Genomic DNA, 25,958 nt, shown 5'->3' on the forward strand with positions numbered 1-25,958 from the left:
CAGGGCTTAGAGAACACCTGCTGCCCCTCCTTGGCACCATGCCAAGACCCTCCAGCCCACCTTCCACGGGAATAGGCTACTGGCTCCCCTGTGGGAGGACACATTACAAGGACTTCTGGGGTTGCTGCCCACCTTAGCAGCCAGGCCTGGTCTCCAAGGCGCAACCCATCCTGGAGTCCACATTCTCCCAGCAGCCCAAGCTTGAGCCCTGTCTGATCATTAGGCTCATTGCTGCCCACAGACCATACCTGGCAAGAGTTCAAAAAACGTACAAAGTTGACCTCACTCTGAACAGGAACTGTCCTCATCCTTTATTTCAGAGAGAGCCGAGATCAGAGGGCTTAGAGAGAAAATAACCCAAACCCCAATGTCCCCCAGGTGTCTGCACAGGGTCTGGGCTGCCCTGGGAGGGGTGGCCCTCCAGGACCTGTCAGGCTGTGGAGGGCATGAACTGGGTCTTTAAAACCACTGACCTCTACTTTCCATCACTGGGCAGCCATGGAACAAAAAGGGGGACGGGTTTTTGCCCTGGTAGGCCCCTTCCTAGGTACCAGAGAAGCTGCAGGAGCGGAGGGGCCAAAGTACCCCTACAGTAACACCACCTCCGGGACCTTGGCAGGCCAGGCCCACCCCCCCAGCACTGAGCAGCAGGCAGGCCCTGGCTGGGAAGTAAGGGGGCAGTGTGCTCTCTCAGTGCCCAACCGGGGCTAGGTGCAGGGCGCAGGGGTTCCAAACTCAGAAGCCCCACCCAAGGGGCTAGTCTCATGGGAAATGCCTCCAGCCCAGCTTAAGACCCCCACCCTCTCCCTCAGTCTCACACACTCTTCATCATTTGTCTACTGAAGAAATTTCCAGAAAAAGCAGACTTAAAAGACCCCTTCCTGGAATACATGTATTTGTATTCTTCCTGTTTGGGCTTCAGTATGTCCCACTGGGTCCGATTCCCCAGGGAGACAGGTGGGTGGCCTGGCCTGGCCCAGGCTACTTCTTGACAATCTGGATGACATCTTCGTGCTCCATGGTGTGGGTCAGGCCCACCCGCTGTGGGCTGTACTTGGTGCTGGTGCCCTGGGGAAAGAGACAGAGGGCAATGTCAGATTCAGTCCTGATCAAGGACAAGTCTGGGGAGCTACTACTAGAGGAAGGAGGGGTGTGAACGCCGGAGTCTAAAGCGAGGTATCCCAGCACCAGTGAACACCGCAGGCCTCAGACAGCCGGACTCCCCAGTAGTCTGATCACCTCTGGGTCCTGAAATGGAGAGGCCTGTATGGAGAGGCCTGTGTCCAGTGTGGGGCAGCATGCATGGGTGGAGTGGGACAGACACAGACACTTGGTCCCATATGGGAGCACAGGGACGCTGCACAGTAGTGGGGGCACCATGTTCCCTCCTGCCCCAGGGTGATGCTGGGCATGCCACCCACCCTCACTCACCCACACCAGCGCGTACTTGAACTGGCTGGCGAGCGACCGGTGGATGCGGTGGCACTAGTGGGAGGACAGGAGAGTCAGCAAGGAGGTGAAGTTCCATCCAACCCCACCAAGCAATTCCCAAGGCGGGTCCTCACACAGCCCTGGCCTCATCAGGGACACCTGCCCCTCCACACAGCCAGGTCTGCCAGGGACTGGGACTGGCTGGCTGTCAGTGCCCTCTGCCCACCTTCCCTGACAACAGCCCTGACAGATGCTTTCAGGCCACCACACCTCAGCCTGGAGTCACCGTGCTTGGTCACCGTCTTACGCCTTCCACCCACAGCTGTAACCCGGATTCTCCCACATCACATCACCCACTCTCCACCCTCAGCCTGTGGGCGTCAGCATTCCCAGGTGGAAATGAAGGTCATGGGAATCCCAGTGCTGTCAGGAGGCTAGAGGAGGCCTGGGAGCAGCAGCTCTTCCCTGGAAAACGTGGACCTCTGGAGTTAGGCGGGGGCAGTGGAGGTGAGCCAGGGAGAAGATGGGGCAATACTGCCTCTCCTCCCACATGCCAGAGCCTCTCAGGCCCTGGTCAGGGACCAAATGCCTCAGCCAGCTCTGTAGAGACAGAGGTAGACAGGGGGCCTGCAAGAACATTTCCCAAGAAGCCACCCCGATCCGGCCTTCTCTGGGTGAGTGAGGATGCCACAGCCACGCAGAGGTGCTGTTGCAGTGACAGCCACAGCCACCACACAGCCATTCCCATACCCGCCGCTTTCCAGGCCAGAAAAGGACATCTGATGGCCGAGGTCAACTCTGGCCTGCAAATGGGTGTTAAGTTTTACTCAGTTTGCCCAACAACAGGAGTAAATCCACTGGCAAAGTTTGCAAAGCCACTTTGCACATAGTCACAGGGTTTCTCCTGGGGCCCTGCAGCCTCTGGGAGCACGGGCTGGCGCTCATGGATGCGGCAGGGGCTCTCCCTGCACCACAGGCCTCACCAAGCCGTGTATCCGACACTACGGAGCTGCACTTGGCTCTTGCACTGGGGATGAGTAAAAAGTCATGCAAGGCCATCTCGTCAAAATGGGAGCACAGTCCTTTGGGATGGGAGACTATTGCTCCTCAGAGTGCCTGCGCCTCTCACTTCAGAGAGCCCTGCATGATGGCCAGGACTCCTCTGCAGACCAGGCCTTGGTCAGCTCAGTGAAGACAACAGGGCCTGGGCTGGATGGACTACTAAGGCCCTGGGAGGGCAGGCAGTCACCCCAGATAAGAGCACCGAGGCACAGGGAGGCTGAGAGTATGGGGAGCTGTGGTATGACCCCAGGGCTGCCTGGATCCACTGTCTACCTGGTTCCTCTATGGGTCTCTGCTGCAGCACCAGGCAGGCCTCTCCGTACTTTCTGTGGCACCTGGACGGCAGGTGTCCCAGGAGGGAAGGAGAGGCGGGGCTAACCCCTGGAGAGCAGGCCTCTGTGGGACAAAGTCCAGGCTCCGGAGCAAGACCTTCACAGCCCCTCCTCACCCCACTAGCCTCTCCTCACCTGCAGCTTTTGACTCCACGACAGCTGATAGGCAATAGTCAGCACTCCCAATTCGCTCCTGCCTCTGGGCCTTTGCACCTGTTATTTCCTGCTTTTCTTCCCACTCATGGCTAAAACCCCACATCCCCTTGGGCAAGCAGCTGAGGTTGTGAGGGTAGAGGAAACCGCCCCCAAAAGGTGCAGGGTGACCCCAGGGAAGTCCAGCTCATGTGGGCACCTGTTAAATGGCCCGCTGGATCCCAGCAGGAGACAGTGCAGTCACAGGTTCCTAAACTCCCACATAGAGCTCTTTGGAGTGATTTGAGGGATCTGGGAGGGTGATCTTGAGTTTCCTTGGCCTTGTTCTGCCTGGCAAGTGAGCTTTCAAGGCCAAACTTGGCCCTGTTTGCATCAGCATCTCCAGGTGGCAAAGGCCTAAGGTTGGGCTCCCGGAATGAATGAAACACTGAGTGAGACCAGATTGCAGCCCCACTGTCAACAGCTCAGATCCTGAGGAAAAATGAGCTAGACCAGCAATTTTCAACCCATGTGCTGCAGAAATGTTTAAAACACACAATACCTGATTATTTGTCAGGGGCACTGACCTCTTCCCTTCAGTTGTCAAATAAAAAAATGACAACAGCCAACACAATAGCCGTCTGATGTGAATGAATCAAAATTATACCCTTATTATTATTATTACTAGAGGCCCAGTGCACAAAATTCATACCCAGGGGTGTCCCTCAGCCCAGCCTGCACCCTCTCCAATCTGGGACCCCTCTCACAATCCAGGACTGCTGGCTCCCAATCACTCACCTGCCTGCCTGATTGCCCCTAACAGCTCCCCTGCCAGCCTGATTGACGCCTAACTACTCCCCTGCTGGCCTGAGTGCCTCTAACTGCTCTCCCCTGCCGGAATGGTTCCCCCCAACTGCCCTCCCCTGTAGGCCTGGTCCCCCCCAACTGCCCTCCCCTGCAGGCCTGGTCCTCCCCCCCAATTGCCCTCCCCTGCAGGCCTGGTCGCCCCCAACTGCCCTCCCCTGCAGGCCTGGTCCCTCCCAACTGCCCTCCCCTGCTGGCCTGATAGCCCATAACTGCACTCCCCTGCTGGCCACTTTGTGGCGGCCATCTTGTGCGTTGGAGTGATGGTCAATTTGCATATTACCTCTTTATTATATATTATATAGGATTATTATTTTTATTAACCCTCACTTGAGGATATTTCCATTGGTTTTTAGGGAGAGGGAAGGAGAGAGAGAAAGACAAAGAGAAACACATTGATTGGTTATCTCCTGCACGAGCCCTGACCAGGGCCCAGGCTGGGGAGGAGCCTACAACCAATGTACTGGAATTGAACCCGGGACCCTTTGCTCCGCAAGCCGATGCTCTATCCACTGAGGTAAACCGGCTAGGGCAATTATACTTTGGTCAGATGAGCAAAAATTGTATTTTTTGGTGTGCCGCAGAATTTAGTAATTAGTTTATGTGCCACGAGATGGAAAAGGTTGAAAATCGCTGAGCTAGAGGAAAACAAAAGCCCAAGAAGATGGCTGTGTGACCTGGAGCATTGTCCTGGGCTCTCGGGCTAACACCTGCTCTTCTCCGTCCCAAGGTACCTTCCCTGAAAGATGGTACAGAGACACACCCAGGGGAGAGGTGACCCTGTGCCTCTGACAGAGCTCCAGACACAGAAGGGCATCCTTCCTCTCCCGGACCCACAGGCTCACCCAGAGCCCTGTCTCAGGGCCTTTGCAAACATACGCCCCTGCTGGAGGGCTTCTCCTATGCCCAACTCTTCAGTCAGTCCTGCATGGTTGAGAGGCCCACTCAGATCACCTCCTTTGAGACCTCCTGGCCTCTCTGTAGACGTAGTGCCACCCCTCCCTACTTGCTGTCCTCTCTTCACTACTCACCCTAATGTGTGACTGCTTGGCTCTGAGATTGGGCAACTGGCATCTGTTGACCCGAAAGGACCCTAGTTCTGGCAGGAACTGGGTCTACTTTGTTAATGCTCAACAGATAATGTTGAGTGAAGAAAGCATTCAAAGCCACCTCTGGGTGAGGGCAGGCTGTGGGAGCAGGGAGGGACAGGATATGCTGGGGATGCATGGGGATCTGGAAACCAGCAGGGGCCAAGGGCAAGGAGGTGCAACTCTGAGTCCTAGGCCTGTGTGGGGAGACACGACTTAAAGTGGACACAGGAACACCCCAAGCAGTAGCCGCTGTGACAAAGCACCCTGGTGGCTCTGAGGAGCCCATAGCACAGACTGCGAGGACCGCAGTTTCCAGGACAGCTGCCACGTCCCAGGCAGATGCTAGTGCCGTGCACACCTGACTGCTGTGGGCAGCACCATTCTGGGCCCAACACCAGGGCCTGCCCACGGCACCTTGCACTGCAGCCTGTCCAGGACTTCAGGCAGGACCTTACTCCCAGGGAACAGAGAGCTCCATGAACCCTCATCCAGGCAGGTCTCAGGAACTCACCACATGCTCCACGGAGGCCCCTCTCCGGAGGATGATGGCGTCTGTGAAGTCCGGCCTCTCTGCACAGGTAGAGATGGGGTGGGTGTGAACCAGTTATGGCCCCACGCTATGTGGTTCCTTCCCACAGGGAACAGAGGCCCTTCCAGGCTCCAGCCTTGGGCTAGCCTCCCCTTTTATTTAGCATATCCTCATTGTAGAGCCCCATGCAATCTCCTACAACCTTGACCTTAATACAGATCAAAATAAATCCAAGTCCAGGATTCAAACTGCCTGCAATCCAGTCAGCCACGAGAGCCCCAGCTGAGCCCTGTGAAGCACCTGGAAAGTACTGGCAAGATTTGACAGCTGCTGGCATCCAGTCAGGGACAACTACATGGCTGCCCTTGCTTACAAGGTCAAGGTCAATGAAAATTGCCAGAACTCAGCAGCTAGGTCCCTGAGTATAAGGGGTGGGGGCACGGGAAAAGTTCTTGTACATGCAGTCACCTACAGTTCTGATGAGGGGCCTGCCACTGTTGGGGGAAGTCGGGAGGGGTCACTGCTGTAGCTGTGGGGGACTCAAGAGCAGCTTCTATCCAACTGCCCCTTCCCCGGCCCCACCAGGGCACCCTCAAGACTAGTAGCCCCAGAATTTGGCATTCTTGGTCACAAGGGCTCAGGCTGAGGTCTCTACCAGCCTGGGGTAGAGGTCAGTGCCAGTTCTGAGATGGGAGAAGGGTGGAGATGTGTACAACACAGGCTGGGCTCTGGGTGGGGCTGATTCTTGGCTGAGGCTGCTCGACTCACGTCCTCTCTTCTTGGTGTAGATGCAGGTCAGAGCCAAGTATTCCCAAAGCATTTCAAGCAAATAGTCCAGGTTCAGCTTCATGCCACAGCTGCCAGGGAGGAAGGTGGCAGTCAGAAGAGCCCCGTGGGCTCAGAGGCCAGGGAGCACTGCTCTCTCACTATGGCAAGGGACAACCTCCACCTGGCTGGGCATAGGCACCAAGGCATGTGGCCCACTGGAGCCTGTGAGCACCAAGCTCCAACTGGTGGCCGCGTGACCTTCAGCGCCAATGCCTCTAGTCAGCAATCAGACCACACCAGCAGAGCTCAGCATCTCTCTGGGGCCACAGCTGCTCTCTGCATTTGGCACAGAGACCTGCTGTGTGGGACTGGTGTGGGGCTGTGATGGGATGGAGGACAGAGGACAATCCAGAGCTTGCCTTCTCCTGAGAGGTGGGAGGGGCTTCCAAGTGCCCAGGGCAGCCCCGCAGGGATTTCAGCACCAGGGGTCGGGGTGGGGCTGGTTGTGGTCATTTACGCTGTCTTAGCTGCACTAGTCCTGCCCTCCGCAGCTGTTCTGAGCCTGATGAGCAGATAACAATGCTCTCACAGCCCACAGACGGGCATAAGGGTGCCTGGGGTGTAGCAGGAGGTGGAGAGGAGCCGAGCTGTTCTAGGGAGGGAGTTGGCTTTGCTGCTCTTTGCAGCAGCTGGCAATGCCCAGGAAATGGTCCTTATAGCACTTGCATCCCACCATTTGCACAGTCACCCCACCTGGTCCCTGAGCATCTTCCTCCCCATAAGCTAAGCCCCACTGTGAAGCTACAGAGCACTTTGTTTGAGCTGGGAAACCATCAACATGGAAGCCACGAGTCAGTGATGACAGGAAGTGAATGCAGGAGGCCCCAGAACCCACCCCTCAAGGACAGGGAGCCATGGTCAATGATGGCTGTGTCCACCTAATACCTCCAGCTCCCTTTCCCCTCTGCTCTGTGCTGACAGAGCCACATCATGCCAAGTATCAGGAGCACCAACTTATAGTGGGCTTCCTGGGGGACTGCATGTAACTACTACATTATGAAGACTCTTAACCATTCTTAACCACCTACCTTGATGGACAAAATACGTTTTCTTACCCAGAACCCACCCATGTTACCCACACTGTCCCTATCATTCAGGGTGGGACTGAGCTAAGGTCACCAGCAATTGGGAGGGTCTCTTCTGCCAGGCTGTGTGCGGAGGAGGTGGTGGGGAGGCAGCAGGGAGGCCTCACTGATGGGCTCACCCCCAGAAAGGATGGCAGAGCCTCACCTGATGACCACGCTGTTGGGTTTCCGGGCCAGGCGATCCACTTCTTCCATTGAGATCTGGTCAATTTTGTTATAAACCTGGGATTCAAAGGTGGAGGTGGGTGATGGGGAAGGAAAGAAACAAGAGGACAGGAAAGGGCCTCATGTAGCCACAGGCCTGCCTGTGGTTCCTCCCTCTGCACACCTCGGGGTCTGATGCGGAGCATCCTCCCTCCCCCACACAATGATGCGGAAAGCTGAAAGGGCTGGACTGCCAGTGCTCCCAAAAGGAAAGGCTGGGCCAGAACCCATGTCAGTGAGACGTGTGCAACTCAAGGAGCCGTGGGTAGAGGGGAGGAGGGTGGAGACAGCTCTGTGCCTCACAGAAGCCCGCCCCCCATGAGTCAAGGAGGCTCAGGAAGTGTGGCCTGAGGCCAGGCGCCCCTCCACAGGGCAAGGGCAGGACTTGTACACTTACATACAAGCAGGGCATGTACACCCGGTTGCCCACGATCACGTCGATGAACTCGTCCGGGGAGCAATCCTCTCGGAAGAGCACTTCGGCATTGAAGATCTCTGAGGGGCTCGGGTTAAGGGCACAGTGTGTACTAGCAGCCCCTGGTGCCTAGCCAGCGGAGGGCCTGAGACAGCCCATCAGGAAACAGACTGATGAAAGGGCCCTGGGAGGCCCTCTCTGCTTGCACGGTTTTACTAGATTTTAAAGTCTGGGGAGCCCCTCCTTCTTTTCAAAAGAAGCCACAGTGCGTTAAAAACTCCAATCACCAGTTCAAATCTTCGCTGTTGGTCAAGAAAGTCTACTTGCCAGAACCCCCGAGCGCCTCAGAGGAGCTGGCTTCAGTGCCAGGAGCAGCTGAGAGCTCTGGTCTCACTCACCTGCCCCAAGAACTCTCCTCTGGTACATCCTGCCTCCGCTTGCACACCTCCAGTGACGTGATGAGGGCCTCACCACCTCGAAGGGGCCCTGTTCCCTCATGAGCTTTCCCTGTGCTGAGTTCGCCTTTGCCTCTGCCGTCCTGTCCTCTGGAGTCCCAGAGCCCGCCTGTCCCCCAACAATACTTAGCAGGTGTGCACAGGCCCCTGGGTCTCCGAGGCTTCTCCAGACCAGGAGGCAGTGTCCCTGGAGGCTGTTTTCCTTGCCGTCTCATCGCCCTTCCAGAGGTGACTGGCTCACACAAACCTAGCAGTTGTCCAGGAGCCAGGAAACCAGTCCAGGGCGTGGCTGTCTGGCAAGCCCGGATCTTAGTGAGCAGGAGGCGGAGACAGGCAGCACCCTATGCTGCAGATGCAGCTTTCTCAGAGCCTGCTCGGTGCATCAGGAGGCCTGGGAGAGTCTGCTGTGATCCTGGGCCACAGGGCCTCAGGCTCCGGAAGCCCCTCCCGCATTGCTCCTTCAGGAAGGATACTGTACTCGTGTAGGATCAGCTGCACCAGCTTTTCTGAGCACTGGGTCAGCGTGACTGTCGAATTAAAGGAGATGCCACCACCTTTCTTGGGCTGGAGAAGGGGAGAGCTGCTGATAAAGGGTTGGCTGCAACTGCCCACATGCTCAGATCCTGCCTGATGCAGTCCACCCCCCACCCCCGCCCCGTAGCCTGCAGGTGATGGGCCTTACCTTGAAGTAGATGTTAGGCTTGTGCTTGTTGAGGCGGATGCCCACCGACTCCAGTTCCTTCTCCAGCAGAGACCTGGGCAGAGCCCCCACGCGCCTTCACAGGTGCCCAGAAGCAGGCTGCGCAACTTCCATGTAACAAAGGAAGCCCCTGCCCACCCAGGCCAACACCCTCCTCTACACGCCCTGTGCAACCTGGACCTTCCTTCCCAACAACCCTGGGTTGCAGAGGATCTTCTGGGCCCTCTGTCTAGTCCATGGCAGACTGGCCAGGTCTGCAGTCACTGGGCAGAGGCCGGGGCATGAGCAAGGTTTCTGTTACTTGGGGCTGGGCTTCTGGCAGCGACTAGGACACTGGCTTCCACAAGTAGGAGCCAGAGCCAGGCCATGCTCCTTTGGCCATGAACGGCCAATGTGACCGGGACTCTGGCTACGAGCTCCAACCCCGATGCTGGAGGTGAGCCTCCTGGAGAGGATGCACCAGGCGGAGTGCACAGGGTCAGCCTGTGGACAGTCCTGCCACTACTGCCACGCAACAGGGCCCAGCACCACTCAGACCGTCCGCCATGAGCTCCAGGGCCTTCCCAGACACGTCAGCCTGCCCCCCTATCCCACCCCGCGGACCTCTGCACCTCTCCCTTGGTGGCATCCAGCATCATGATGACGACGTCAGCTGTGCGTGCCACAGCAATCACCTGCCGGCCACGGCCTTTCCCTGGACAGGCAGAAGGGTCATGGTGACACAGTGACAGGCAGGACCCATGTGACCCCCACCCATCCCACAGCACCCAGACTCCTGTCCTTTACAGACCTGCCATGGTGTCTGCCACCTGCCAGGCTATGATTTCTTTGGCATTTTTCTTTAATTGAGATGCTCTCTTACTTGTGGAGACTTGTTTTATAAGAAAATTCAACATCACTACCTTAGGAGGGATGACGTCCTCCCCCAGGCCCTGTGCTAAGAGCTTCATGAACATTTCCTCATTTGATCCTCAAAACTATCCCATATGATTGGTGTTATCATGCCCATTTTACAGATGAGAAAATTGAAGCTTGGCTTAGAGACACTCAATCAGTTGCCAACGAACACAAAGCAGTGTGGTGCCAGGACTTGAACCTATCTGCCCTGTCTAGAAAACAGGGCGACAGAAGGCCCACCTGGGCAGCAGGATCACAGGAGACCACCCAGGAGGAGGTGCTTCAGGGATGGCCACGGAGAGGCCAGGCCTCATTAGTACTAGATGACCAAAGAAGTCAGGATCCTCACCAGTGTCCAAGTTGGGGGCTAAAGCTGCAAGGCTCTTCAGGGGTCCTCAAACTTTTTAAACAGGGGGCCAGTTCACTGTCCCTCAGACCGTTGGAGGGCCGGACTATAGTTTAAAAAAAAAAACTATGAACAAATTCCTATGCGCACTGCAGGCCCGGGATGAGTCGGCTGCTAAGCAAGACAGGCAGAGGCACCCGGCAGGCCGGATAAATGTCCTCAGTGGGCCGCATGTGGCCCGCGGGCCGTAGTTTGAGGACCCCTGCTGTAGTGTGGGTTTCAACTATGCCCTGGCCCCTCTTCTGAGAATGAGGGTGACATCCACTCCCCGGCTGCCTCTTGCCTCCAGCTGGCGCACTTCCCCACAGGTGGCCGGACCACCGCAGGCCCCTCATATGCTGGCTGGGATGGCATGGGGACCATCACCACCACTACCAAATTCAAACCAGCAGGACCTCAATGCCATTGTGACAGCAGGGCATGGGAAGGCACTAGGAGAGATGGCACTGGACACCTAGGGAAGAGGTCCCACTGCCAGCCCAAGCAGGCTGCAGACAGGCAACTCCATCTCAGCCTGCCACTCAGCAGCTGAATAGTCAATGAGGCAGACCCTTTAGCTCGCTGCCCCAGCGCTCCTCCTGGCTATGGAGAGGAAATGACAGCACTCCCTAAGCCAAGGGCTGTCTGAGCATTAAGTGGGATAATGGTCAGCACAGAGCCCAGAAATTAGCAAGTGCTGAATAGCCAGCAGCTGTAACCATTGCTGCAAATACTGGATGCAGCCATCTGCCACCAGAAGCCATAGGCATGTTCCCATCTCAAAAAAGACCCCAAAAACCTGAAAAAACAACAACAACAACAACAAAAAAAAACCCCAAACACAGGACAGGACTAGGAGCACAGTCTGAGATCACCAGCTGAGAAGTGTCCATCCTTCCCAGGGCAGTGGAGCACAGGGAGGGGAAGTGGGGCTCGAGCCTGTCTGGTGAGCTGTGCAACCTTGGCAAGTCATTTCACTGCCTTAGTTTCCTCGGCTTTAAGATGGATTTCTCAGGACTGTAATGGGCCAGAGTCCCTTAAGTACAGAGCACTGAGCAATGTGAGGGATTGTGAGCCCCACCCGTCAACCCTCAACAGCCACACCCAACTTCAATAGTGAGGTTTGCTGCATCCTGAGCAGGAAGGCTGGCCCTGGGTGCCCAGCTCGCACCTTGTGCTGCGCCTTCAATGATTCCAGGAAGGTCCAAGAGCTGGATGTTGGCTCCTTTGTACTAGGATGCAGAAGAGAGGACAGTAAGGTGAGAAGGGCCGCTGGGCAGGGCCTACCTGAACCCAGGACACCTACAACAGCCTGCAGTTAGGGGCTACTGAACCCCAGGGCCAGCCTCCATGGCCATGTCTGAGCCTCGTCACTCACTGTGAGCTGAGCCACCTAGAAAAGAGCTCTACTTTACCATCCCACAACACTCATTCCAGATGGTAACAGCTCTTCACAGATAAAGTGCTTCACCGTGAGAGGCTCAAGGTCACAGAACCCGGCTGCACACAGCTCCGAAGCTTCACAGGAAACAGGATCCAGCCATGCAGAAACAAGTGACCGAGCTGGAGGGGCATGGGCAGCGGAGCACAGGGCGCCCGGAGATCTGCCACACACTGGCCTGTTCCTGGGACCAGTTGGTGTTACAGGATGGGCCAGGCATCTCTGGGGTCTCAGCTGCCAGAATCCCCGGAGGCGCCAGTGCCTCAGGGCACACCGGCTCAGGACAGACACACAATTGAAAACACAAGCACACGCCCTTGCCCCTCCTGGGATCCAGCAAACTGCAACTTACTTCAATAACCCCTGGGATACACGTCAGGGTTGTGAATTCATAGGATGCAGCTTCACTGGCTGTAGAGGTCATTAGACTCAAGAAGGTGGACTAGGAGAAAAAGCAAGTCATTGCATGAGTCTTGTCCCATCTCCCTGGAGAAGCCGCATGGGCTGCAGGCAGCAGGGAGATCCCCTCCTCACCCCCGTTAGTGACTGGGGATATGTGAAGAGAGCAATAGCTGGAAAGTTGTCTTAGGCCCCGCCAAGGTGGAGATGGGCACCAGAGGACCCCTCTGTTCCTCGGCGGTCCAAGTCTCTCTCAGGTGGACACAGGGACCTTCTTCTCAGTGGGTTCTTCCCTTAAATCAGGGGCCATTCCCAGCTCCACAAAACCCTTGACCATCCCGGGCCCCAGAGAACTTCAAGCAGGTGATAGCCCATGGCACTCAGAGCGGCTGCTCCCCCGGGAGAGGTGAGATGTGCTGGGAGATCCTGATCTTTGGGTTTAGACAAAGCCCGGTGGGAGGAAGGGGTGAGCTGGAAAGAACCTGGGTGGAACACTTATGCCATAGTCCGCTGTGGGAATGGGGCTGCAGCTTGGCTAGGAAACAGAGAGGCCTTGGACCCCGCCTCTGCTCGGGGACCCTGGGCAAGAAACTACATCCTCTAAGCTTCAGTGTCCTCATATGTAGAGTGGGCATCCATTCCATCTCTTTCTTGAGGGACTGGATGGGGATTAATAGAGATGATAAGGCACGTGGTCTACTGAGTCGGGGGTACAGCAAGACCAGTGCTGGATGCTGAGGCCCAGAACACAAGCAAAGCAGTGGGCAGCGCCAGGAGAAAACCCAGCGCTGGCCTCAGGCGCCCATCTGGGTCAGCACGGCACCTGAAACAAGCCTGAAACGCAGTTCCGACTGGGATAGTGCTGCCTAGATCTGGAGCTGGTGCCCTCTGGACTCTGCCCCTCGCTGGCAGGCAGGAAGGCTGGGGGCACACCTCCCTCACACACCCTCAGACTGAAACCTAGAATGGGGCATGTGAAGAAAACACAGGCCTCAAATCCAGAAACTCTCTGCCCTGGGCACCTCCTGAAGGTGGGCGGTGGGGGAGTAGAGCAATGGCCCTGAGACACTGAATGGTGCGCACCGCACCCCCACCCTGCCACCCCGCATCCAGTTTGGTCTCTGCCAGAGAGTCCTGGGCCTCCCATGGCCAGAGAACCTGAATTCCTAACAGGGCGGCGGGATCTGGCCACAGGTCCCAGACTCCAAGGAGCACAGACCTTGGAAACTAGAGTGACTTCTCTCAGCCTGAGCTTCTCACCTGGAAAGGAAGTCTTTGGTAGGATGGAAAGTAAAATCGAAAGAAAAGATTAAAATTAATGAGTCTTTGGTAGGATGGAAAGTAAAATCGAAAGAAAAGATTAAAATTAATGAGCCCATAATAACACCTGAAGAGTTGAAGCCTGGAAATCCTCACTTGTCACCTGCGGGACAGCTGTGAGCTCAGCATCTGTCCTGCCTTTCCAGGTGAAACTTTTTCAGAGGAACCAAGCTGCCCACGTGGAGGAGGGAGCTGCTACTTTACAAGGCACATGAGCTACCAAGTGAGGAAGGAGTAAGAGAACTAGAAAATAGCTACTTTACAAACACTCATAAAACCCCAGGCAAGGACAGGTCACTGGGCCCAAGCCACTAAAAGGATGCCGACAGGGCCTGATTTCTGCGAGCTGCCTAGCAGCACCCTGCAGGTGACTTCCCAGTGTTCTGGTGTGGGGGGGAACACAGCTACACGCAGGGGGACACAGGGTGCGCTCCCCTTAGCACGGTGGCCCTGGAAATGCAGCTAGCCTGCGGGGGTTTTCAGCCATGCCCATCATCCACTCGTGAACCTGGCCAACACAGTTTGGCCCCCAGCTCCCAGGAAACAGCAGAGTCGGACAAGCTGCAGCACACCTTGAGGAAGCAAGCAGACCCTGGAACACAAATGTTCCGACAGGCAACGGGCCTGGTCTCTTCAGAGAGGCAGGGTCATGACAAAAGGGGCTGGTCTAGGTTAAAGCAACCTTCGTGACAATACACAGGGGCTACATGTGGCCAGAGCGGATCCTAGTTTAGGAAGACCAGTTGCAATGGTCATTTTGGGGTAACTACTGATTAGAATATAGTCTGGACATTAGATGATCACTGGGTCACTGTTAATTTTGTTTGGTATGCTATGCCAGTTTGTGGCTAAGCAGGACATTTTTCTTACTCATTGGAGATACAAGCTTAAATATTTAGAGGTGGAGGACCATAAAGCATGACACCTGTAATTTACTCCCAAATGGTTCAGTCAAAACAAAAACAACCCCCCCCCCCAACACACACAGAGATAGAGCAATATGGCAAAATGCCAGTCAGTGATGCATCCAGAGAGAGGGCAGACGGTACTTGTTCTTCCACCTCTTATGCCTGTTTGAAATTTTTATTATATAGAATTGGGAAAAATGAGAAAGAATAAAAAAGACAGGGACCTGGAAACCATGCCAGGATTGAAGGCGTGAGGGTACAGGGCCGGCAGAGGCCACACTTGGGGGAAGTCCCACCCTCTTGGGCAGGAGGGGCTCCTGCAGCAGAGGTCTGCTCCTTCTGAGGGGCTGGAGCAGGAGGCCCCTGAGCAGCTCTGTGTCTGGCTTTTGTGAAGTTGAGGAGTCATGAGCACCCCACCACCAAAGGAATTTGAGGCCCTAGCTGGTTTGGCTCTGGTGGATAGAGCCTCAGCCTGCAAACTGAAGGTTCCTGGGTTCAATTCCAGTCAAGGGCACATGTCTGGGTTGTGGGTTCGATCCCCAGTAAGGGACATGCAGGAGGCAGCCAATCAATGATTCTCTCTCATCACTGATGTTTCTATCTCTCTCCCCTCTCTCCCTTCCTCTCTGAAATCAATAAAAGTATATTTTTGAAAAATAAAAATAAAGGAATTTGAGCACAGGCTGGAAAGCTTCATGCAACAAGCTGCTCAGATTTTATGGAAGGAATGAACTGCCAAAGGCTTGAAGGAAAAGGAGCTGCAGATAAAAGCTTCCAGTCCATTCTACCTGATTCAGATAAAATGGCATTGTATTTCCTGAGCCCACACTGTTGGAGGACAAGGAGAAAAGGACAGTAAAATCCAATTGGGGTATGTGCCTGAAGACTAAAAAGCACTTAGATGCACCAGGAAGGAATCCTTCTGCAGATTCCTCAGCAGAGCCTGGTCTTGGTCCAGCCTGCACCCACACCAGCACGCACATCCCAGCTCAGACACAGCACTGTGGATAGTGGGTACACCAGAAAGCCTAGAAAACGTTCCCATCGGTCCCCAGATGGAGTCAGCTGGAGTTTCCTTGGTGCATAATTGGCCAGGCTGATGGCTGCTTTAAAAACCCTGAAGCCGGAGCTGCTGTGCCTATGCCTAGGAACGCTTCCTGCAGAAACACCAGTTCCAGCAGCAAAGCGGCGAGCAAAGAGCATTCACCACAGCACTGTGGGCTGCAACAAAAGCCTGGGTGGCTTGGCCACCACCATGCGGGGTGGGGGGGGGGGGGGGAGGGCTGTTGGTGATCACATGACCATAACATGGTGTTCCAGGCAGCAGTTCAGAGATGAGGGGATATATAAGATGAGCCTGAAGCATTTTGCAGTATCAGAAGTACGGAAGTGCTGAATAAACACGACAGGAGTTTGTCAAAAAGCCAACTGAAATAGCTAGAAAAATCTGAGTAACATTAGAACCCAAGCATACAACAAATTCCCATGAGTCACACTGATATAAATAAATGATTAAATTGAAGCATGGTGGTCCCTCCTTTGGAAAACTGCTGTTTGAACTACTCTGTTATTTTTAGATAGTCTCTTATTCTATAAAATATAACTTTGTTTTTAGCTTGAATAATAGAAAAGATAAACTTAACTGTCTGACCTTGCAAGCTAGCCATCTAAAGGGGCTGATACACTGATACTGATATTAATTCACATATTCTGCCAAGTGTTTGTTCATCCAAGGTTACAGGTGTCTATATAGATATGATATGTACTCAAAGTTACAAGTTGTCTGTATAGATATGACAGGTGTTTGTTAGATACGATATGTATTCAAGGTTACAAGCTGTCTTACACAAAGAACAGAAGGATATAAAAAGGAAATACTCCCTCTGTTTGTTCAGAATGTGACAGAGGTAATCTGCTCTGAACCTGCACGCAATAAAGATGACTCCTAACTAATTGGCTCATTAGGCGTCTTGTCCAGCTCACTGATTTGCAATACAACAAAATAAAATGGGAGAGAAGAGACAAATTTCACATATGAACTCTGAATAATTTGTGTAGCTACGCCCCCTCAAAAAGGTGGAACTAACTTCTCCCCTTAGTGGACTGCACACAGTGCCATCCCTTCTAAGAGGACACGAGAACAAGAGAAAAAGTGTGAGTTCACAGAGGAGAAACCTGACAAACTCGCCCTCACCAGGTGGTCAAGGTCAACATCAACTGATGATGTGAGAAAAATGGCACTTCACTCCTGTGGCATTCCTCCCGCAAACCCATCTGTATATATAAAAGGCTAAGTGACAGTCTAAGCATGAGACAAGGTCAGACAAACCCCAGTGGAGAGACTTTCTACAATACCCCACTAGCACTCCTCAAGATGGCCAGTCATCCAATCAAGGCCAGCCAAGGAGAGCTGAGAGGACAGGACACTAAGTGCAACGCGGGCTCCTGGGGCAGAAAAACAGAACTCTGCACCAGCCGGGCGTGGGGCATGAAGGAACTCTGTGCTGGCTTGGCAGCTTCTTTGTAAATCCTTGACTCTTAAAAGCTGGGCAGCTCAGTCCCTTTTCTGCTCAAAACCCTTCCATGAGGTTTACCTTACTCCCCACTCAAATATTAAGTATGAATTTCACACTAAACTAAGAAGCTTACAGAAGAAACCTAAAAAACTCTGCAGTGGCTCCTGCTTCACCCTATTTCATTCAAGGCCAAAGTTGTCTGACGGCTCCAAGGTCATCCACCCTCTGTAATTTGTCTCCCATTGCTGCTCATTTAGACCCTTAAGCTGCCTGGCTCCCTTAAACACAACAAGCAAGCCCCCACCTACGAGCCTTTGCACCCACTGCTCCCTCTGTCTGGGATGTTCCTTCGCAGGGCCCTGCAAGCTTCTGCACTACCTTCAGGCCTCTGCTCAAATCCCTGCTCACCAGGGCAGCCTTCCCCAATCCCAACCAGAAACTGGCAGGACCACGGTCCCCACCTGCCATTAGCTGACTGTCTTTTCTCCCCCCAAGAGGGGAAGTCTGTGTGGGCAGGGACAGAACTCTCTCACTCCCTGCTGCATCTCTAGCAGCTGGCACGCGGTGCACACTCAATAAATGTGCACAACGGATGAGTCAGAGACAGAATGGAGCTATTTCTGCTGAAGTGGAAAGAAAGTTCTCCATGTTAGGATGATACAGGGGTGGGGCCTGATTCTGGGAGAGGTTGTATCTTCTCTGTCCCTGGAGCTAATCCAGAGGGACAGGGAGAAGAGCCACAATCACTCTGAAAGGAGACAACCTGCCTTCCTCCCCAAGGCCCACCATGACCATCACTGACCTTACCCACAGAGGGAAATCCGATCAGTGCCACACGGGCATCGCCCGACTTCATGACATCGAAGCCCTCTCCTTTGGATGAAGCCGATTTGGATGGTTCCAGGAGCTGGGCCCGATACTTGGCCAGTTTTGCTTTCAGCAAGCCCAGGTGATATTCGGTGGCTAATGGACAAAAAGCAAGACAGAAGGTAAGTGTCTAAAGCAGTGGTTCTCAACCTTTTTAATGCCACGACCCTTTAATACAGTTCTTCATGTTGTGGTGACCCCCAACCATAAAATTATTTTCGTTGCTACTTCATAACTGTAATTTTGCCACTGTTATGAATCGGAATATAAATATCTGTGTTTTCATTTCACGTGCCTCATCTCATTTGATCCTCACAGAAGTCCTGGAGTAGGTAAATGGGAGACCCAGGGGAATCCTATTTTATTTTCATTAGCCAGAAAATGGAGATTTAGAACGTTTAGAATTGGTTGCCATTGGGTCTGACATTCCCGGCTAGCACTCGGTGGTGTGTGAGGCCCCACCTGACTCACAGGGGCTGTGGGAGGTGCAGCAAGTGCTGCCAAAACAAGTGAAACTCATAAGAACATGGTAACTATGGTAACCACTACCTTGTTTACTTCTGACTATAAAATAAAGCATCAGCTTGCAGTCTGGATCTTTTCTGTGGTCTCAGCCAGGCACATAAGATCCACCTCAGGGGTGGGCAAACTTTTTGACTCGAGGGCCACAATGGGTTCTTAAACTGGACCGGAGGGCCGGAACAAAAGCATGGATGGAGTGTTTGTGTGAACTAATATAAATTCAAAGTAAAGGAGCGGAGGGGAGAGCAAGAGAACCGGATAGAACAGCCAGATCTGGCCGTAGTTTGCCCAAGGCTGGGACCCAGCTTATTCTCTTGGTCTGTCTTTTCTTCATCCTTCGCCGGCCCCCCTCAGGCTTGCCAAACCCTTGGCTGTGCTGGCGCGGCACACCTTGGCTGCTCACTTCATCTGTATATATAAAAGGCTAAGTGACTGTCCGACTGGTCGCTATGACATGTACTGACCACCAGGGGGCAGACACTCAACTCAGGAGCTGCCATGATGCGCACTGGCCATTTAAAAATAAATGGCACCACAGACCCGGTGCCGCCAAACCAACACTTGGCTTCCTCCAAGTGGGACACGGGCCCCACCACCACCCCGGAGCGACACCCCACTAAATCACAGCCGATGCTGCCAAGACCCCATGGCGCAAAATGCAGCCCACAGCCCAGCCCGGGAACTGTCGCTGTGGGCACCGGGTAATGGAGTCACATAGCAATGCCCGGCTTCTTCTCCCTAGCAACTAGCCTTGTTGGAATTTCTTTAGCCCAGGAACACAACTTGCTTTATAGCCAGGTGCAAACATTTCACAGTTTGACCAAATGTTTGTGAAGCATTTTCACGTGCCTCATCTCATTTGATCCTCACTGAAGTCCAGGAGTAGGTAGATAGGAGACCCAGGGGAATCCTATTTTCTTTTCATTAGCCAGAAAACGGAGATTTAGAACGTTTAGAAACTTGACCTGACTGAAAAGAAGAAATGGTGGACCTTGAAAATGACTTCGGGTTTTCTCACTGCACAGAATATAGTCAAACACTGCTGCAGTTAAATATTTTACCCTTTGTTCTCCTTGCATGATCTACAATAATAATCTGCCTCGTGTTGATATTTACTGCTGTGTTGCTGACAATTACCTGAAAGGGAAGTTGGGGTGCTTCACTGGGCTGGAAAAAGTTTAGCTAACTCAGAAAGCAGGTCTAATGAAGCAAGTCTGTTCTATATCTATAGAAGGCTAAGTTGACTCGCACATATGCGATACATATAAAGCTCTCGCTGGCGCCAATTGCACATGAGTGTTTCGATCTGTCATTGTCGATCATGAATTTGGTTGACACTTCTATTACAAAGGGTGAATAGTGATATTAAAATATGTCTTCTAATTAATTAATTTCCTTTCAATGTTCACAAATCCATTCACCGGGCCACTAGTCTTATATAATAAAACCCTAATATGTAAATCGACCAAACAGCAGAACAACCGATCGCTACTACGTGCACTGACCACCAGGGGGCAGATGCTCAACGCAGGAGCTACCCCCTGGTGGTCAGTGTGTTCTCACAGGGTGAGCACAGCTCAACCAGAAGAATGAACAAGTCATCTTTTCTGTCAAAGAACAGTTTAGACAGCCGCCATTTTGGACTGCATGACTCGGCAGCCGCCATGTTGGCCATATGGCTTGCATCTCCCCTGGGGGCCGCCATCTTGGAACAGCAAAGGCCAACCCCTCCCTTTGAATTAGTCAATTGCAAAAGACTGTGCCTGAGTTCCAATCAAGAGTAAGGGACAGGAGAGAAACCAAGATGGCGGCATAGGTAAGCACCTAAACTGCTGCCTTGCACAACAATTTCAAAACTACAACTAAAAGACAGAACGGACACCATCCAGAACCACAGGAAAGCTGGCTGAGTGAAAATTCTACAACTAGAAGGAAAGAGAAAAGCTCACAGAGAATTGGAGGTACGGCAAAGGGTCTTTGTGTGCACAGAGAGGAAGGGCGGATGAGAGCCTGGCTGACTTTCTCTGGCAGAAGGGGGAAGGAAGCCCCCCACCGCACTGAACCTCAGTTCTGACTGCACTGAACCCCAGTTCCGGGTGAGCCTCTGGGGACCCACGCTCTTACGAGGGGAGTCTGGACTCTCGGGCGGAGACTCAGGAGCCGGGGAAGGCAGAGGTCTGAAGATGTGCGCGTGCCAGTGCGCACAAAGGCAGCGGAGGTTGCCACAGGCTTTCCCTAGTGGAAGGGAGTCAGAGGCTCCTGACTGCACTGAGCCCCAGTTCTGACTGCACTGAACCCCAGTTCCAGGCGAGCCCCTGGGGACCCACGCTCTTGTGGGGGGAGTCTGGACTCTCGGGCGGAGACTCGGGAGCTGGGGAAGGCAGAGGTCTACGAGTGCGCGCAAGGGCAAGGCTAATGGGAAGCCAAGACTGTCTGCTCCGCCTTGAGACTCCACCCCATCCAAGCTGAGCACAGAGGCTATTTCAATTTGGCAAGTCTAATCCTATAAGACTGTCTCCAGCACCGAACTCCTCCCAGCATAGACACAGCTGATCCTTACAGCCAACTGGCCTGGAGGTCAATTCCTCCCAGTGATACCAACAACAATCAAGACTTCATTACAACAAGGCTGTACACACAGTCCACAAAGGGGTGCACCAAGAGTGTCCACCTCAGGTTAACTGGGGAGGCCGACCCACTGGGCCATAGGAAACCTAGCACACAAAGCGACCCTACCAACTCAGGGAAGCAGTGAAAATGCGGCATCAAAGAAACAGATCACAAACGAAAGAAATGGAGGAAAACAAACGACTGGATATAGAATTCAAAACCACAGTTATAAGGCTTTTCAAGAATATCCTAGAAAAGGCCGATAAATATAACGAGACCCTCGAGGATATGAAAAAGGACCAACTAGAAATTAAACATACACTGACTGAAATAAAAAATATTATACAGAGACCCAAAAACAGACTAGAGGAACGCAAGAATCAAGTCAAAGAATTGAAATACAAAGAAGCAAAAAACACTCAACCGAAAAAGCAAAAAAAAAAAATCCAAAAAGTTGAAGATAGTGTAAGAAGACTCTGGGACAACTTCAAGCGTACCAACATCAGAATTATGGGGGTGCAAGAAGAAGAGAGAGAGCAAGACACTGTAAACCTATTTGAAGAAATAATGACCAAAAACTTCCCCCACCTGGTGAAAGAAATAGATTTACAAGTCCAGGAAGTGCACAGAACCCCAAAAAAAAGGAATCCAAAGAGGACCACACCAAGACACATCATAATTAAAATGCCAAGAGCAAAAGACAAAGAGAGAATATTAAAAGCAGCAAGAGAAAAACAGTTAATTACCTACAAGGGAGCACCCATACGATTGTCAGCTGATTTCTCAACAGAAACTATGCAGGCCAGACGGGAGTGGCAAGAAATTTTCAATGTGATGAATAGCAAGAACCTACAACCAAGATTACTCTACCCAGCAAAGCTATCATTCAGAATTGAAGGGCAGATAAAGAGCTTCACAGATAAGAAAAAGCTAAAGGAGTTCATCACCACCAAACCAGTATTATATGAAATGCTGAAAGGTATTCTTAAAGAAGAGGAAGAAGAAAAAAGTAAAGATAAAAATTATGAACAACAAATACATATCTATCAACAAGTGAACCTAAAAATCAAGTGAATTAAAAACCTGAGGAACTGAATAATCTGGTGAATATAATAGAATCAGGGGCATAGAAAGGGAGTGGACTGATAATTCTCAGGGGGAAAGGGGTATGGGGGGGTTCAGGAAGAGACTGGACAAAAATCATACACCTATGGATGAGGACAGTGGGGGGGGGGGAAGTAAGGGCAGAAGGTGGGGTGGGAACCGGGTGGAGGGGAGCTATGGGGGGAAAAAGGAGAAACAATTGTAATAATCTGAATAAAGATTTATTTAAAAAAAAAAAAAAAGAGTAAGGGACAGGTCACGTGCATCAGGGTTTATAAAGCCAAGCAAACCGCTCGGTGTGCGCGTGCTTCCAGGCCATGTGTGCGCACCCTTCTACGTATAAGTAAAGATGTTTTGCCTTGTTGCCTGGCTCCCGAGTATTTGTGTTCTACCAGGACTCCTGACTTGGGGGGCTCGCCTTATTTCTAACAAGTGCAGCAGTGGTGGCGGGAGCCTCTCCCACCCCACGGCAGTGTTAAGGACCCCTTGGGGGTCCCAGACTGTGAGAGGGCGCAGGCCAGGTTGAGGGATCCTCCAGTGCACGAATGTCGTGCACCAGGCCTCTAGTTTATAATAAAAGTGAGTCTCCTTATTGAGGCCTCGAGACCCCATGTCAGTGGTTCTCAGTGGATCCAGCAACACACCCTGAGGGTTTTCTAGAAATTCCTAGGGATGTTTTCCATTGTCATTCTGATGGTGAAGCCAACTGCCCTACCAGGTGTGAGTCAGTCTAGCACAGTCAAGAGTTGTCCTGTGTCCCACATGACTTTTCATGTCCCAAAGACATCCAAAGAGAAAACCTGGTTAGGGTCACAGGAGCCTGAAATCTAACTGCTTCACACACACACAGAGGGATTTTCTACAGTGTGAATAAACGCTGAAATTTCCAGGAATGCAACTCCTGTGCGTGTTCAGGGAAGATTATAGCATGTTTTGTTTGAAACTTTACCTAGAGCTGCTCACCATCTTGGGATTCTATGCCACCAACAGTGAAACCCCTTGCAGGGAGGCACTAACACAATATACCTGCACTACCAGCATTGTGTCGGCCACACCCCCATTCTACCCAGAGGTACAAGCTTCATTATCACTTCATTATAACTTGGCTGTGGCCCAACATTTGCATATTGAAATACACAGTATTTTTATTATAAATTACTTTCCCTTTCCCACTCCTTTATATTACTATTAGGGCATTATATTGATATTTTTCAAATTCTTTGTGTACGAAAGTTACACTATTGATGGGGAATCACATTTCAGAACAGTAAAGAGGGTATTACAAAGTCTTTGCTATAAACGGAGGCTGGGACTGACATTGAGAAGCAGGGCCCTAGGTGACCTGGTCCCCAGCTACTTCAACAACATCTCTTACCACTCCGCTTTTATTTACTACATTCCAGCCACAGTGGCTTTCTCAGCATATGCAGACCCCATTCCTGCCTCTGGACCTTTGCATTTGCTATTCCTTCCATTTAAACTTTATCTTCGCAGGGCTTACTCCTTCTCAACATTCAAGGCTCAACTCAAATGTCACCTCTTCAAGGAAGTCTCCCCTACCAGTCTTGGGGGACAGTGTCATCCAGAGGTCCACCCTGCTATCACTGGTCATTTTGCTTTGGGTAAATTACTTAATCTTCTTGTGCATTAGTTTCTTAACCTGCAAAATAGGGATGTTAAGAATAAGTACTTCACTGGATTTCTGTAAGGCTTAAAGAAAGCACTAAGAACATGTCTAGCACATAGTAAGCACCCAATAAAAGTTGGTGATTATCACTATCTACAGTAACCCCAACTCTCTCTAGTCCCTCTCTGCCTCGGTCCTGATTATTGTCTGCATGGCTCTTATCACTATTCAAAACTGTCTTGCTTCTTTAGTTCCTCCCCTCTAACAGGGTAGGGACTGGGACTGCCGAAGTTGTATCCTCAGCTTCCTGCACAGGGTACGTACAGGGCAAGCGCTCAGGAAATGTTTTACTAAGCAAATGAGTGAATTGGTGACAGTGAGAAATGGTCAAGAATGGGTTCAGCAGTAGTCAGGTTGACATGGTCCTTCCTGTCATCCCAGCTCATCAGATTCTGAGCATCCCTGAAAGGAAGGACTAGATCTTAATCACCTTCACTGTCCTTCCTCCACCACTGCTAAAGTGGGAGCATCTCTCGCCTCCCCTAAGCCTCCCTGCTACTTTGTGTCCAGTAGATGATACTCCACTGGGGAACCAGAGAGGGAACTTTTAAAAACAGAAATCAGACTACATCTCTCCTGCTTCACACCCTCCACTAGCTCCCACTCCCCTCAGAACACAAGTCAGTCTTGGTCCAGGACCTACACGGTGCTACATGATTGGCCCTCTCCTTTCCCATCACTGCACTCCAGGCCCAGATCTTTTGATCCTTAAACACACCAAGTTTCCTGCCTGCGGCCTTTGCACCAACTGTTCCCTCTGCATGCAAAAATGCTGGTCTCAGCTCAAATGTTCCCGCCTCGTGGTGGTCTTTTCTGATCAGTCCCCACCCCTAACACTCTGGTTTGTCTTCACAGAATTTATTGCTGAAATTATCTTGTCTGTTTAGTTACTGATGTACAGACTGTCCACTGGAAGGTCAGCTCCACGAGGGCAGGGATGCCCACACAGCAAGGGCTCAGTAAAGATTTATAGAATAAACACATGATAGAAGCCCCCCAACTCTTTAGTCTTCAGAACTAAATGGAGCCATGGAGGAGAGATCAGCCACCCAGCATTCCTTACTTCTTGCTCCTGCAATCCCACAGAAGGTCTGACTGGGCACTGGGCCTTACCACCTTGACCAATCGTATCCCCCATTGATTCCGGACCCTCCTTCTGATCTAGACTGTTCTCACTGTCCCATGAATACAGCGTGCTCACCGAGACTCCCTTGCCTTTGCCCCCCACCTGGAATACCCTTCCCTCCACCAGCTCTAGTCCCACCTCCTCCTGGAAGCCGTCTACGTGTCACCATTCTTGTCTTCTCACCTCTGAGCTCCTCCCGCCCTTACAATCTGAAGCCCAGATGTGATGCTTCATTATGTGCTTTCACCACGTTGGAAGGTTTACTTTAGATACTGGGTGCTCGCCATGTGCCTAGTGCTCTGCACACGCTACCTAGTGTAACTTAGCTGCGAGAGAACATGTGGGGAGGGTTATTCTCTCCGTGAGCAGATGAGGACCTTGAAGCTAAAAGAGGTGAAGTGACTTCCCAAGGTTTCACAGCAGGTAAGGGGTGGAACCAGAGTTCAAAGCCAGGTCCTCCCGATTCCGGAGTCCAGACCGCCTCCTCTACTCCACCCAGGGTCTCAGGCTGCTGGGTGAGTTTATCTTTGAGAGGTCTCCTCAGACTTCCCAGCACAAAAGGGGAGAGTGCCAACGCCCCGAGCCGGTCCACGAGGAAGCCGGGGTTCCATCCCTGGCCCTGCCTCTCTCTGGGTCAGATGCTTGCGCTGTGGGCTGGGGTTTCTCCACTCGGTCTCTACTCTGTCACCACCTGGCCTGACACTGATGAGCTCTCTCGGGGGGTCGTTTGCAGTCAGCCGGGCGTGGGGCCCGGATCCCGCCCGGCCCTGCCTGCCTCGGCACCGACGGGCGCTTCTCCACGGCCTCGGCCGGCCCAGCGCTGCGCTGGCGGTTCCCCATCTCGCAGACAGGAAAACGGAGGCGGAGGGCCCCGGCGGCCACGCTCACCCTTGTTCTTCTGCGTCCGAGCGATCTCCTTCTCGATCTCAGATATCTTCTCCAGGATCCCCATGGCCGCGCTCTACTCAGAGCGCCCAGAGTCGGCGGCAGTTCCAGAACCCCGGTCCGTGGCGGCCGCGCAGCGGGTGCCCGGAAGCCTACGGATTAC

General features: G+C 52.6%; 1 protein-coding gene across 1 annotated transcript; it reads right to left on the bottom strand.

Moving 5' to 3' along the window:
* Positions 1-296: 296 nt before the first annotated feature.
* On the bottom strand, positions 297-25,958 carry DRG2 (developmentally regulated GTP binding protein 2). The gene is made up of 13 exons (XM_080677689.1): positions 25,799-25,958; positions 17,797-17,957; positions 12,204-12,293; positions 11,582-11,642; positions 9,732-9,822; positions 9,111-9,183; positions 8,902-8,992; positions 7,956-8,053; positions 7,500-7,576; positions 6,210-6,298; positions 5,424-5,482; positions 1,432-1,485; positions 297-1,068 (listed from the first exon to the last, which is right to left on the bottom strand). The coding sequence occupies exons 1-13, from the start codon at positions 25,860-25,862 to the stop codon at positions 982-984; spliced, it is 1,095 nt and encodes a 364-aa protein (XP_080533815.1). The 5' UTR covers positions 25,863-25,958; the 3' UTR covers positions 297-981.

Source organism: Plecotus auritus (genome assembly GCF_963455305.1).
Source record: "Plecotus auritus genome assembly, chromosome: 7".
Lineage (NCBI taxonomy): Eukaryota > Metazoa > Chordata > Mammalia > Chiroptera > Vespertilionidae > Plecotus > Plecotus auritus.

What these genes read in the sequence shown, in the direction of transcription:
- DRG2 (XM_080677689.1), bottom strand. Translation starts at nt 25,862, where the DNA reads ATGGGGATCCTGGAGAAGATATCTGAGATCGAGAAGGAGATCGCTCGG. An exon ending in TGTACATGCCCTGCTTGTAT is followed by an intron (nt 7,577 to 7,955) that starts GTAAGTGTACAA and finishes TTTGAATCCCAG; the next exon opens with GTTTATAACAAAATTGACCA. An exon ending in CTACACCAAGAAGAGAGGAC is followed by an intron (nt 5,483 to 6,209) that starts GTGAGTCGAGCA and finishes CTACCTGTGCAG; the next exon opens with AGAGGCCGGACTTCACAGAC.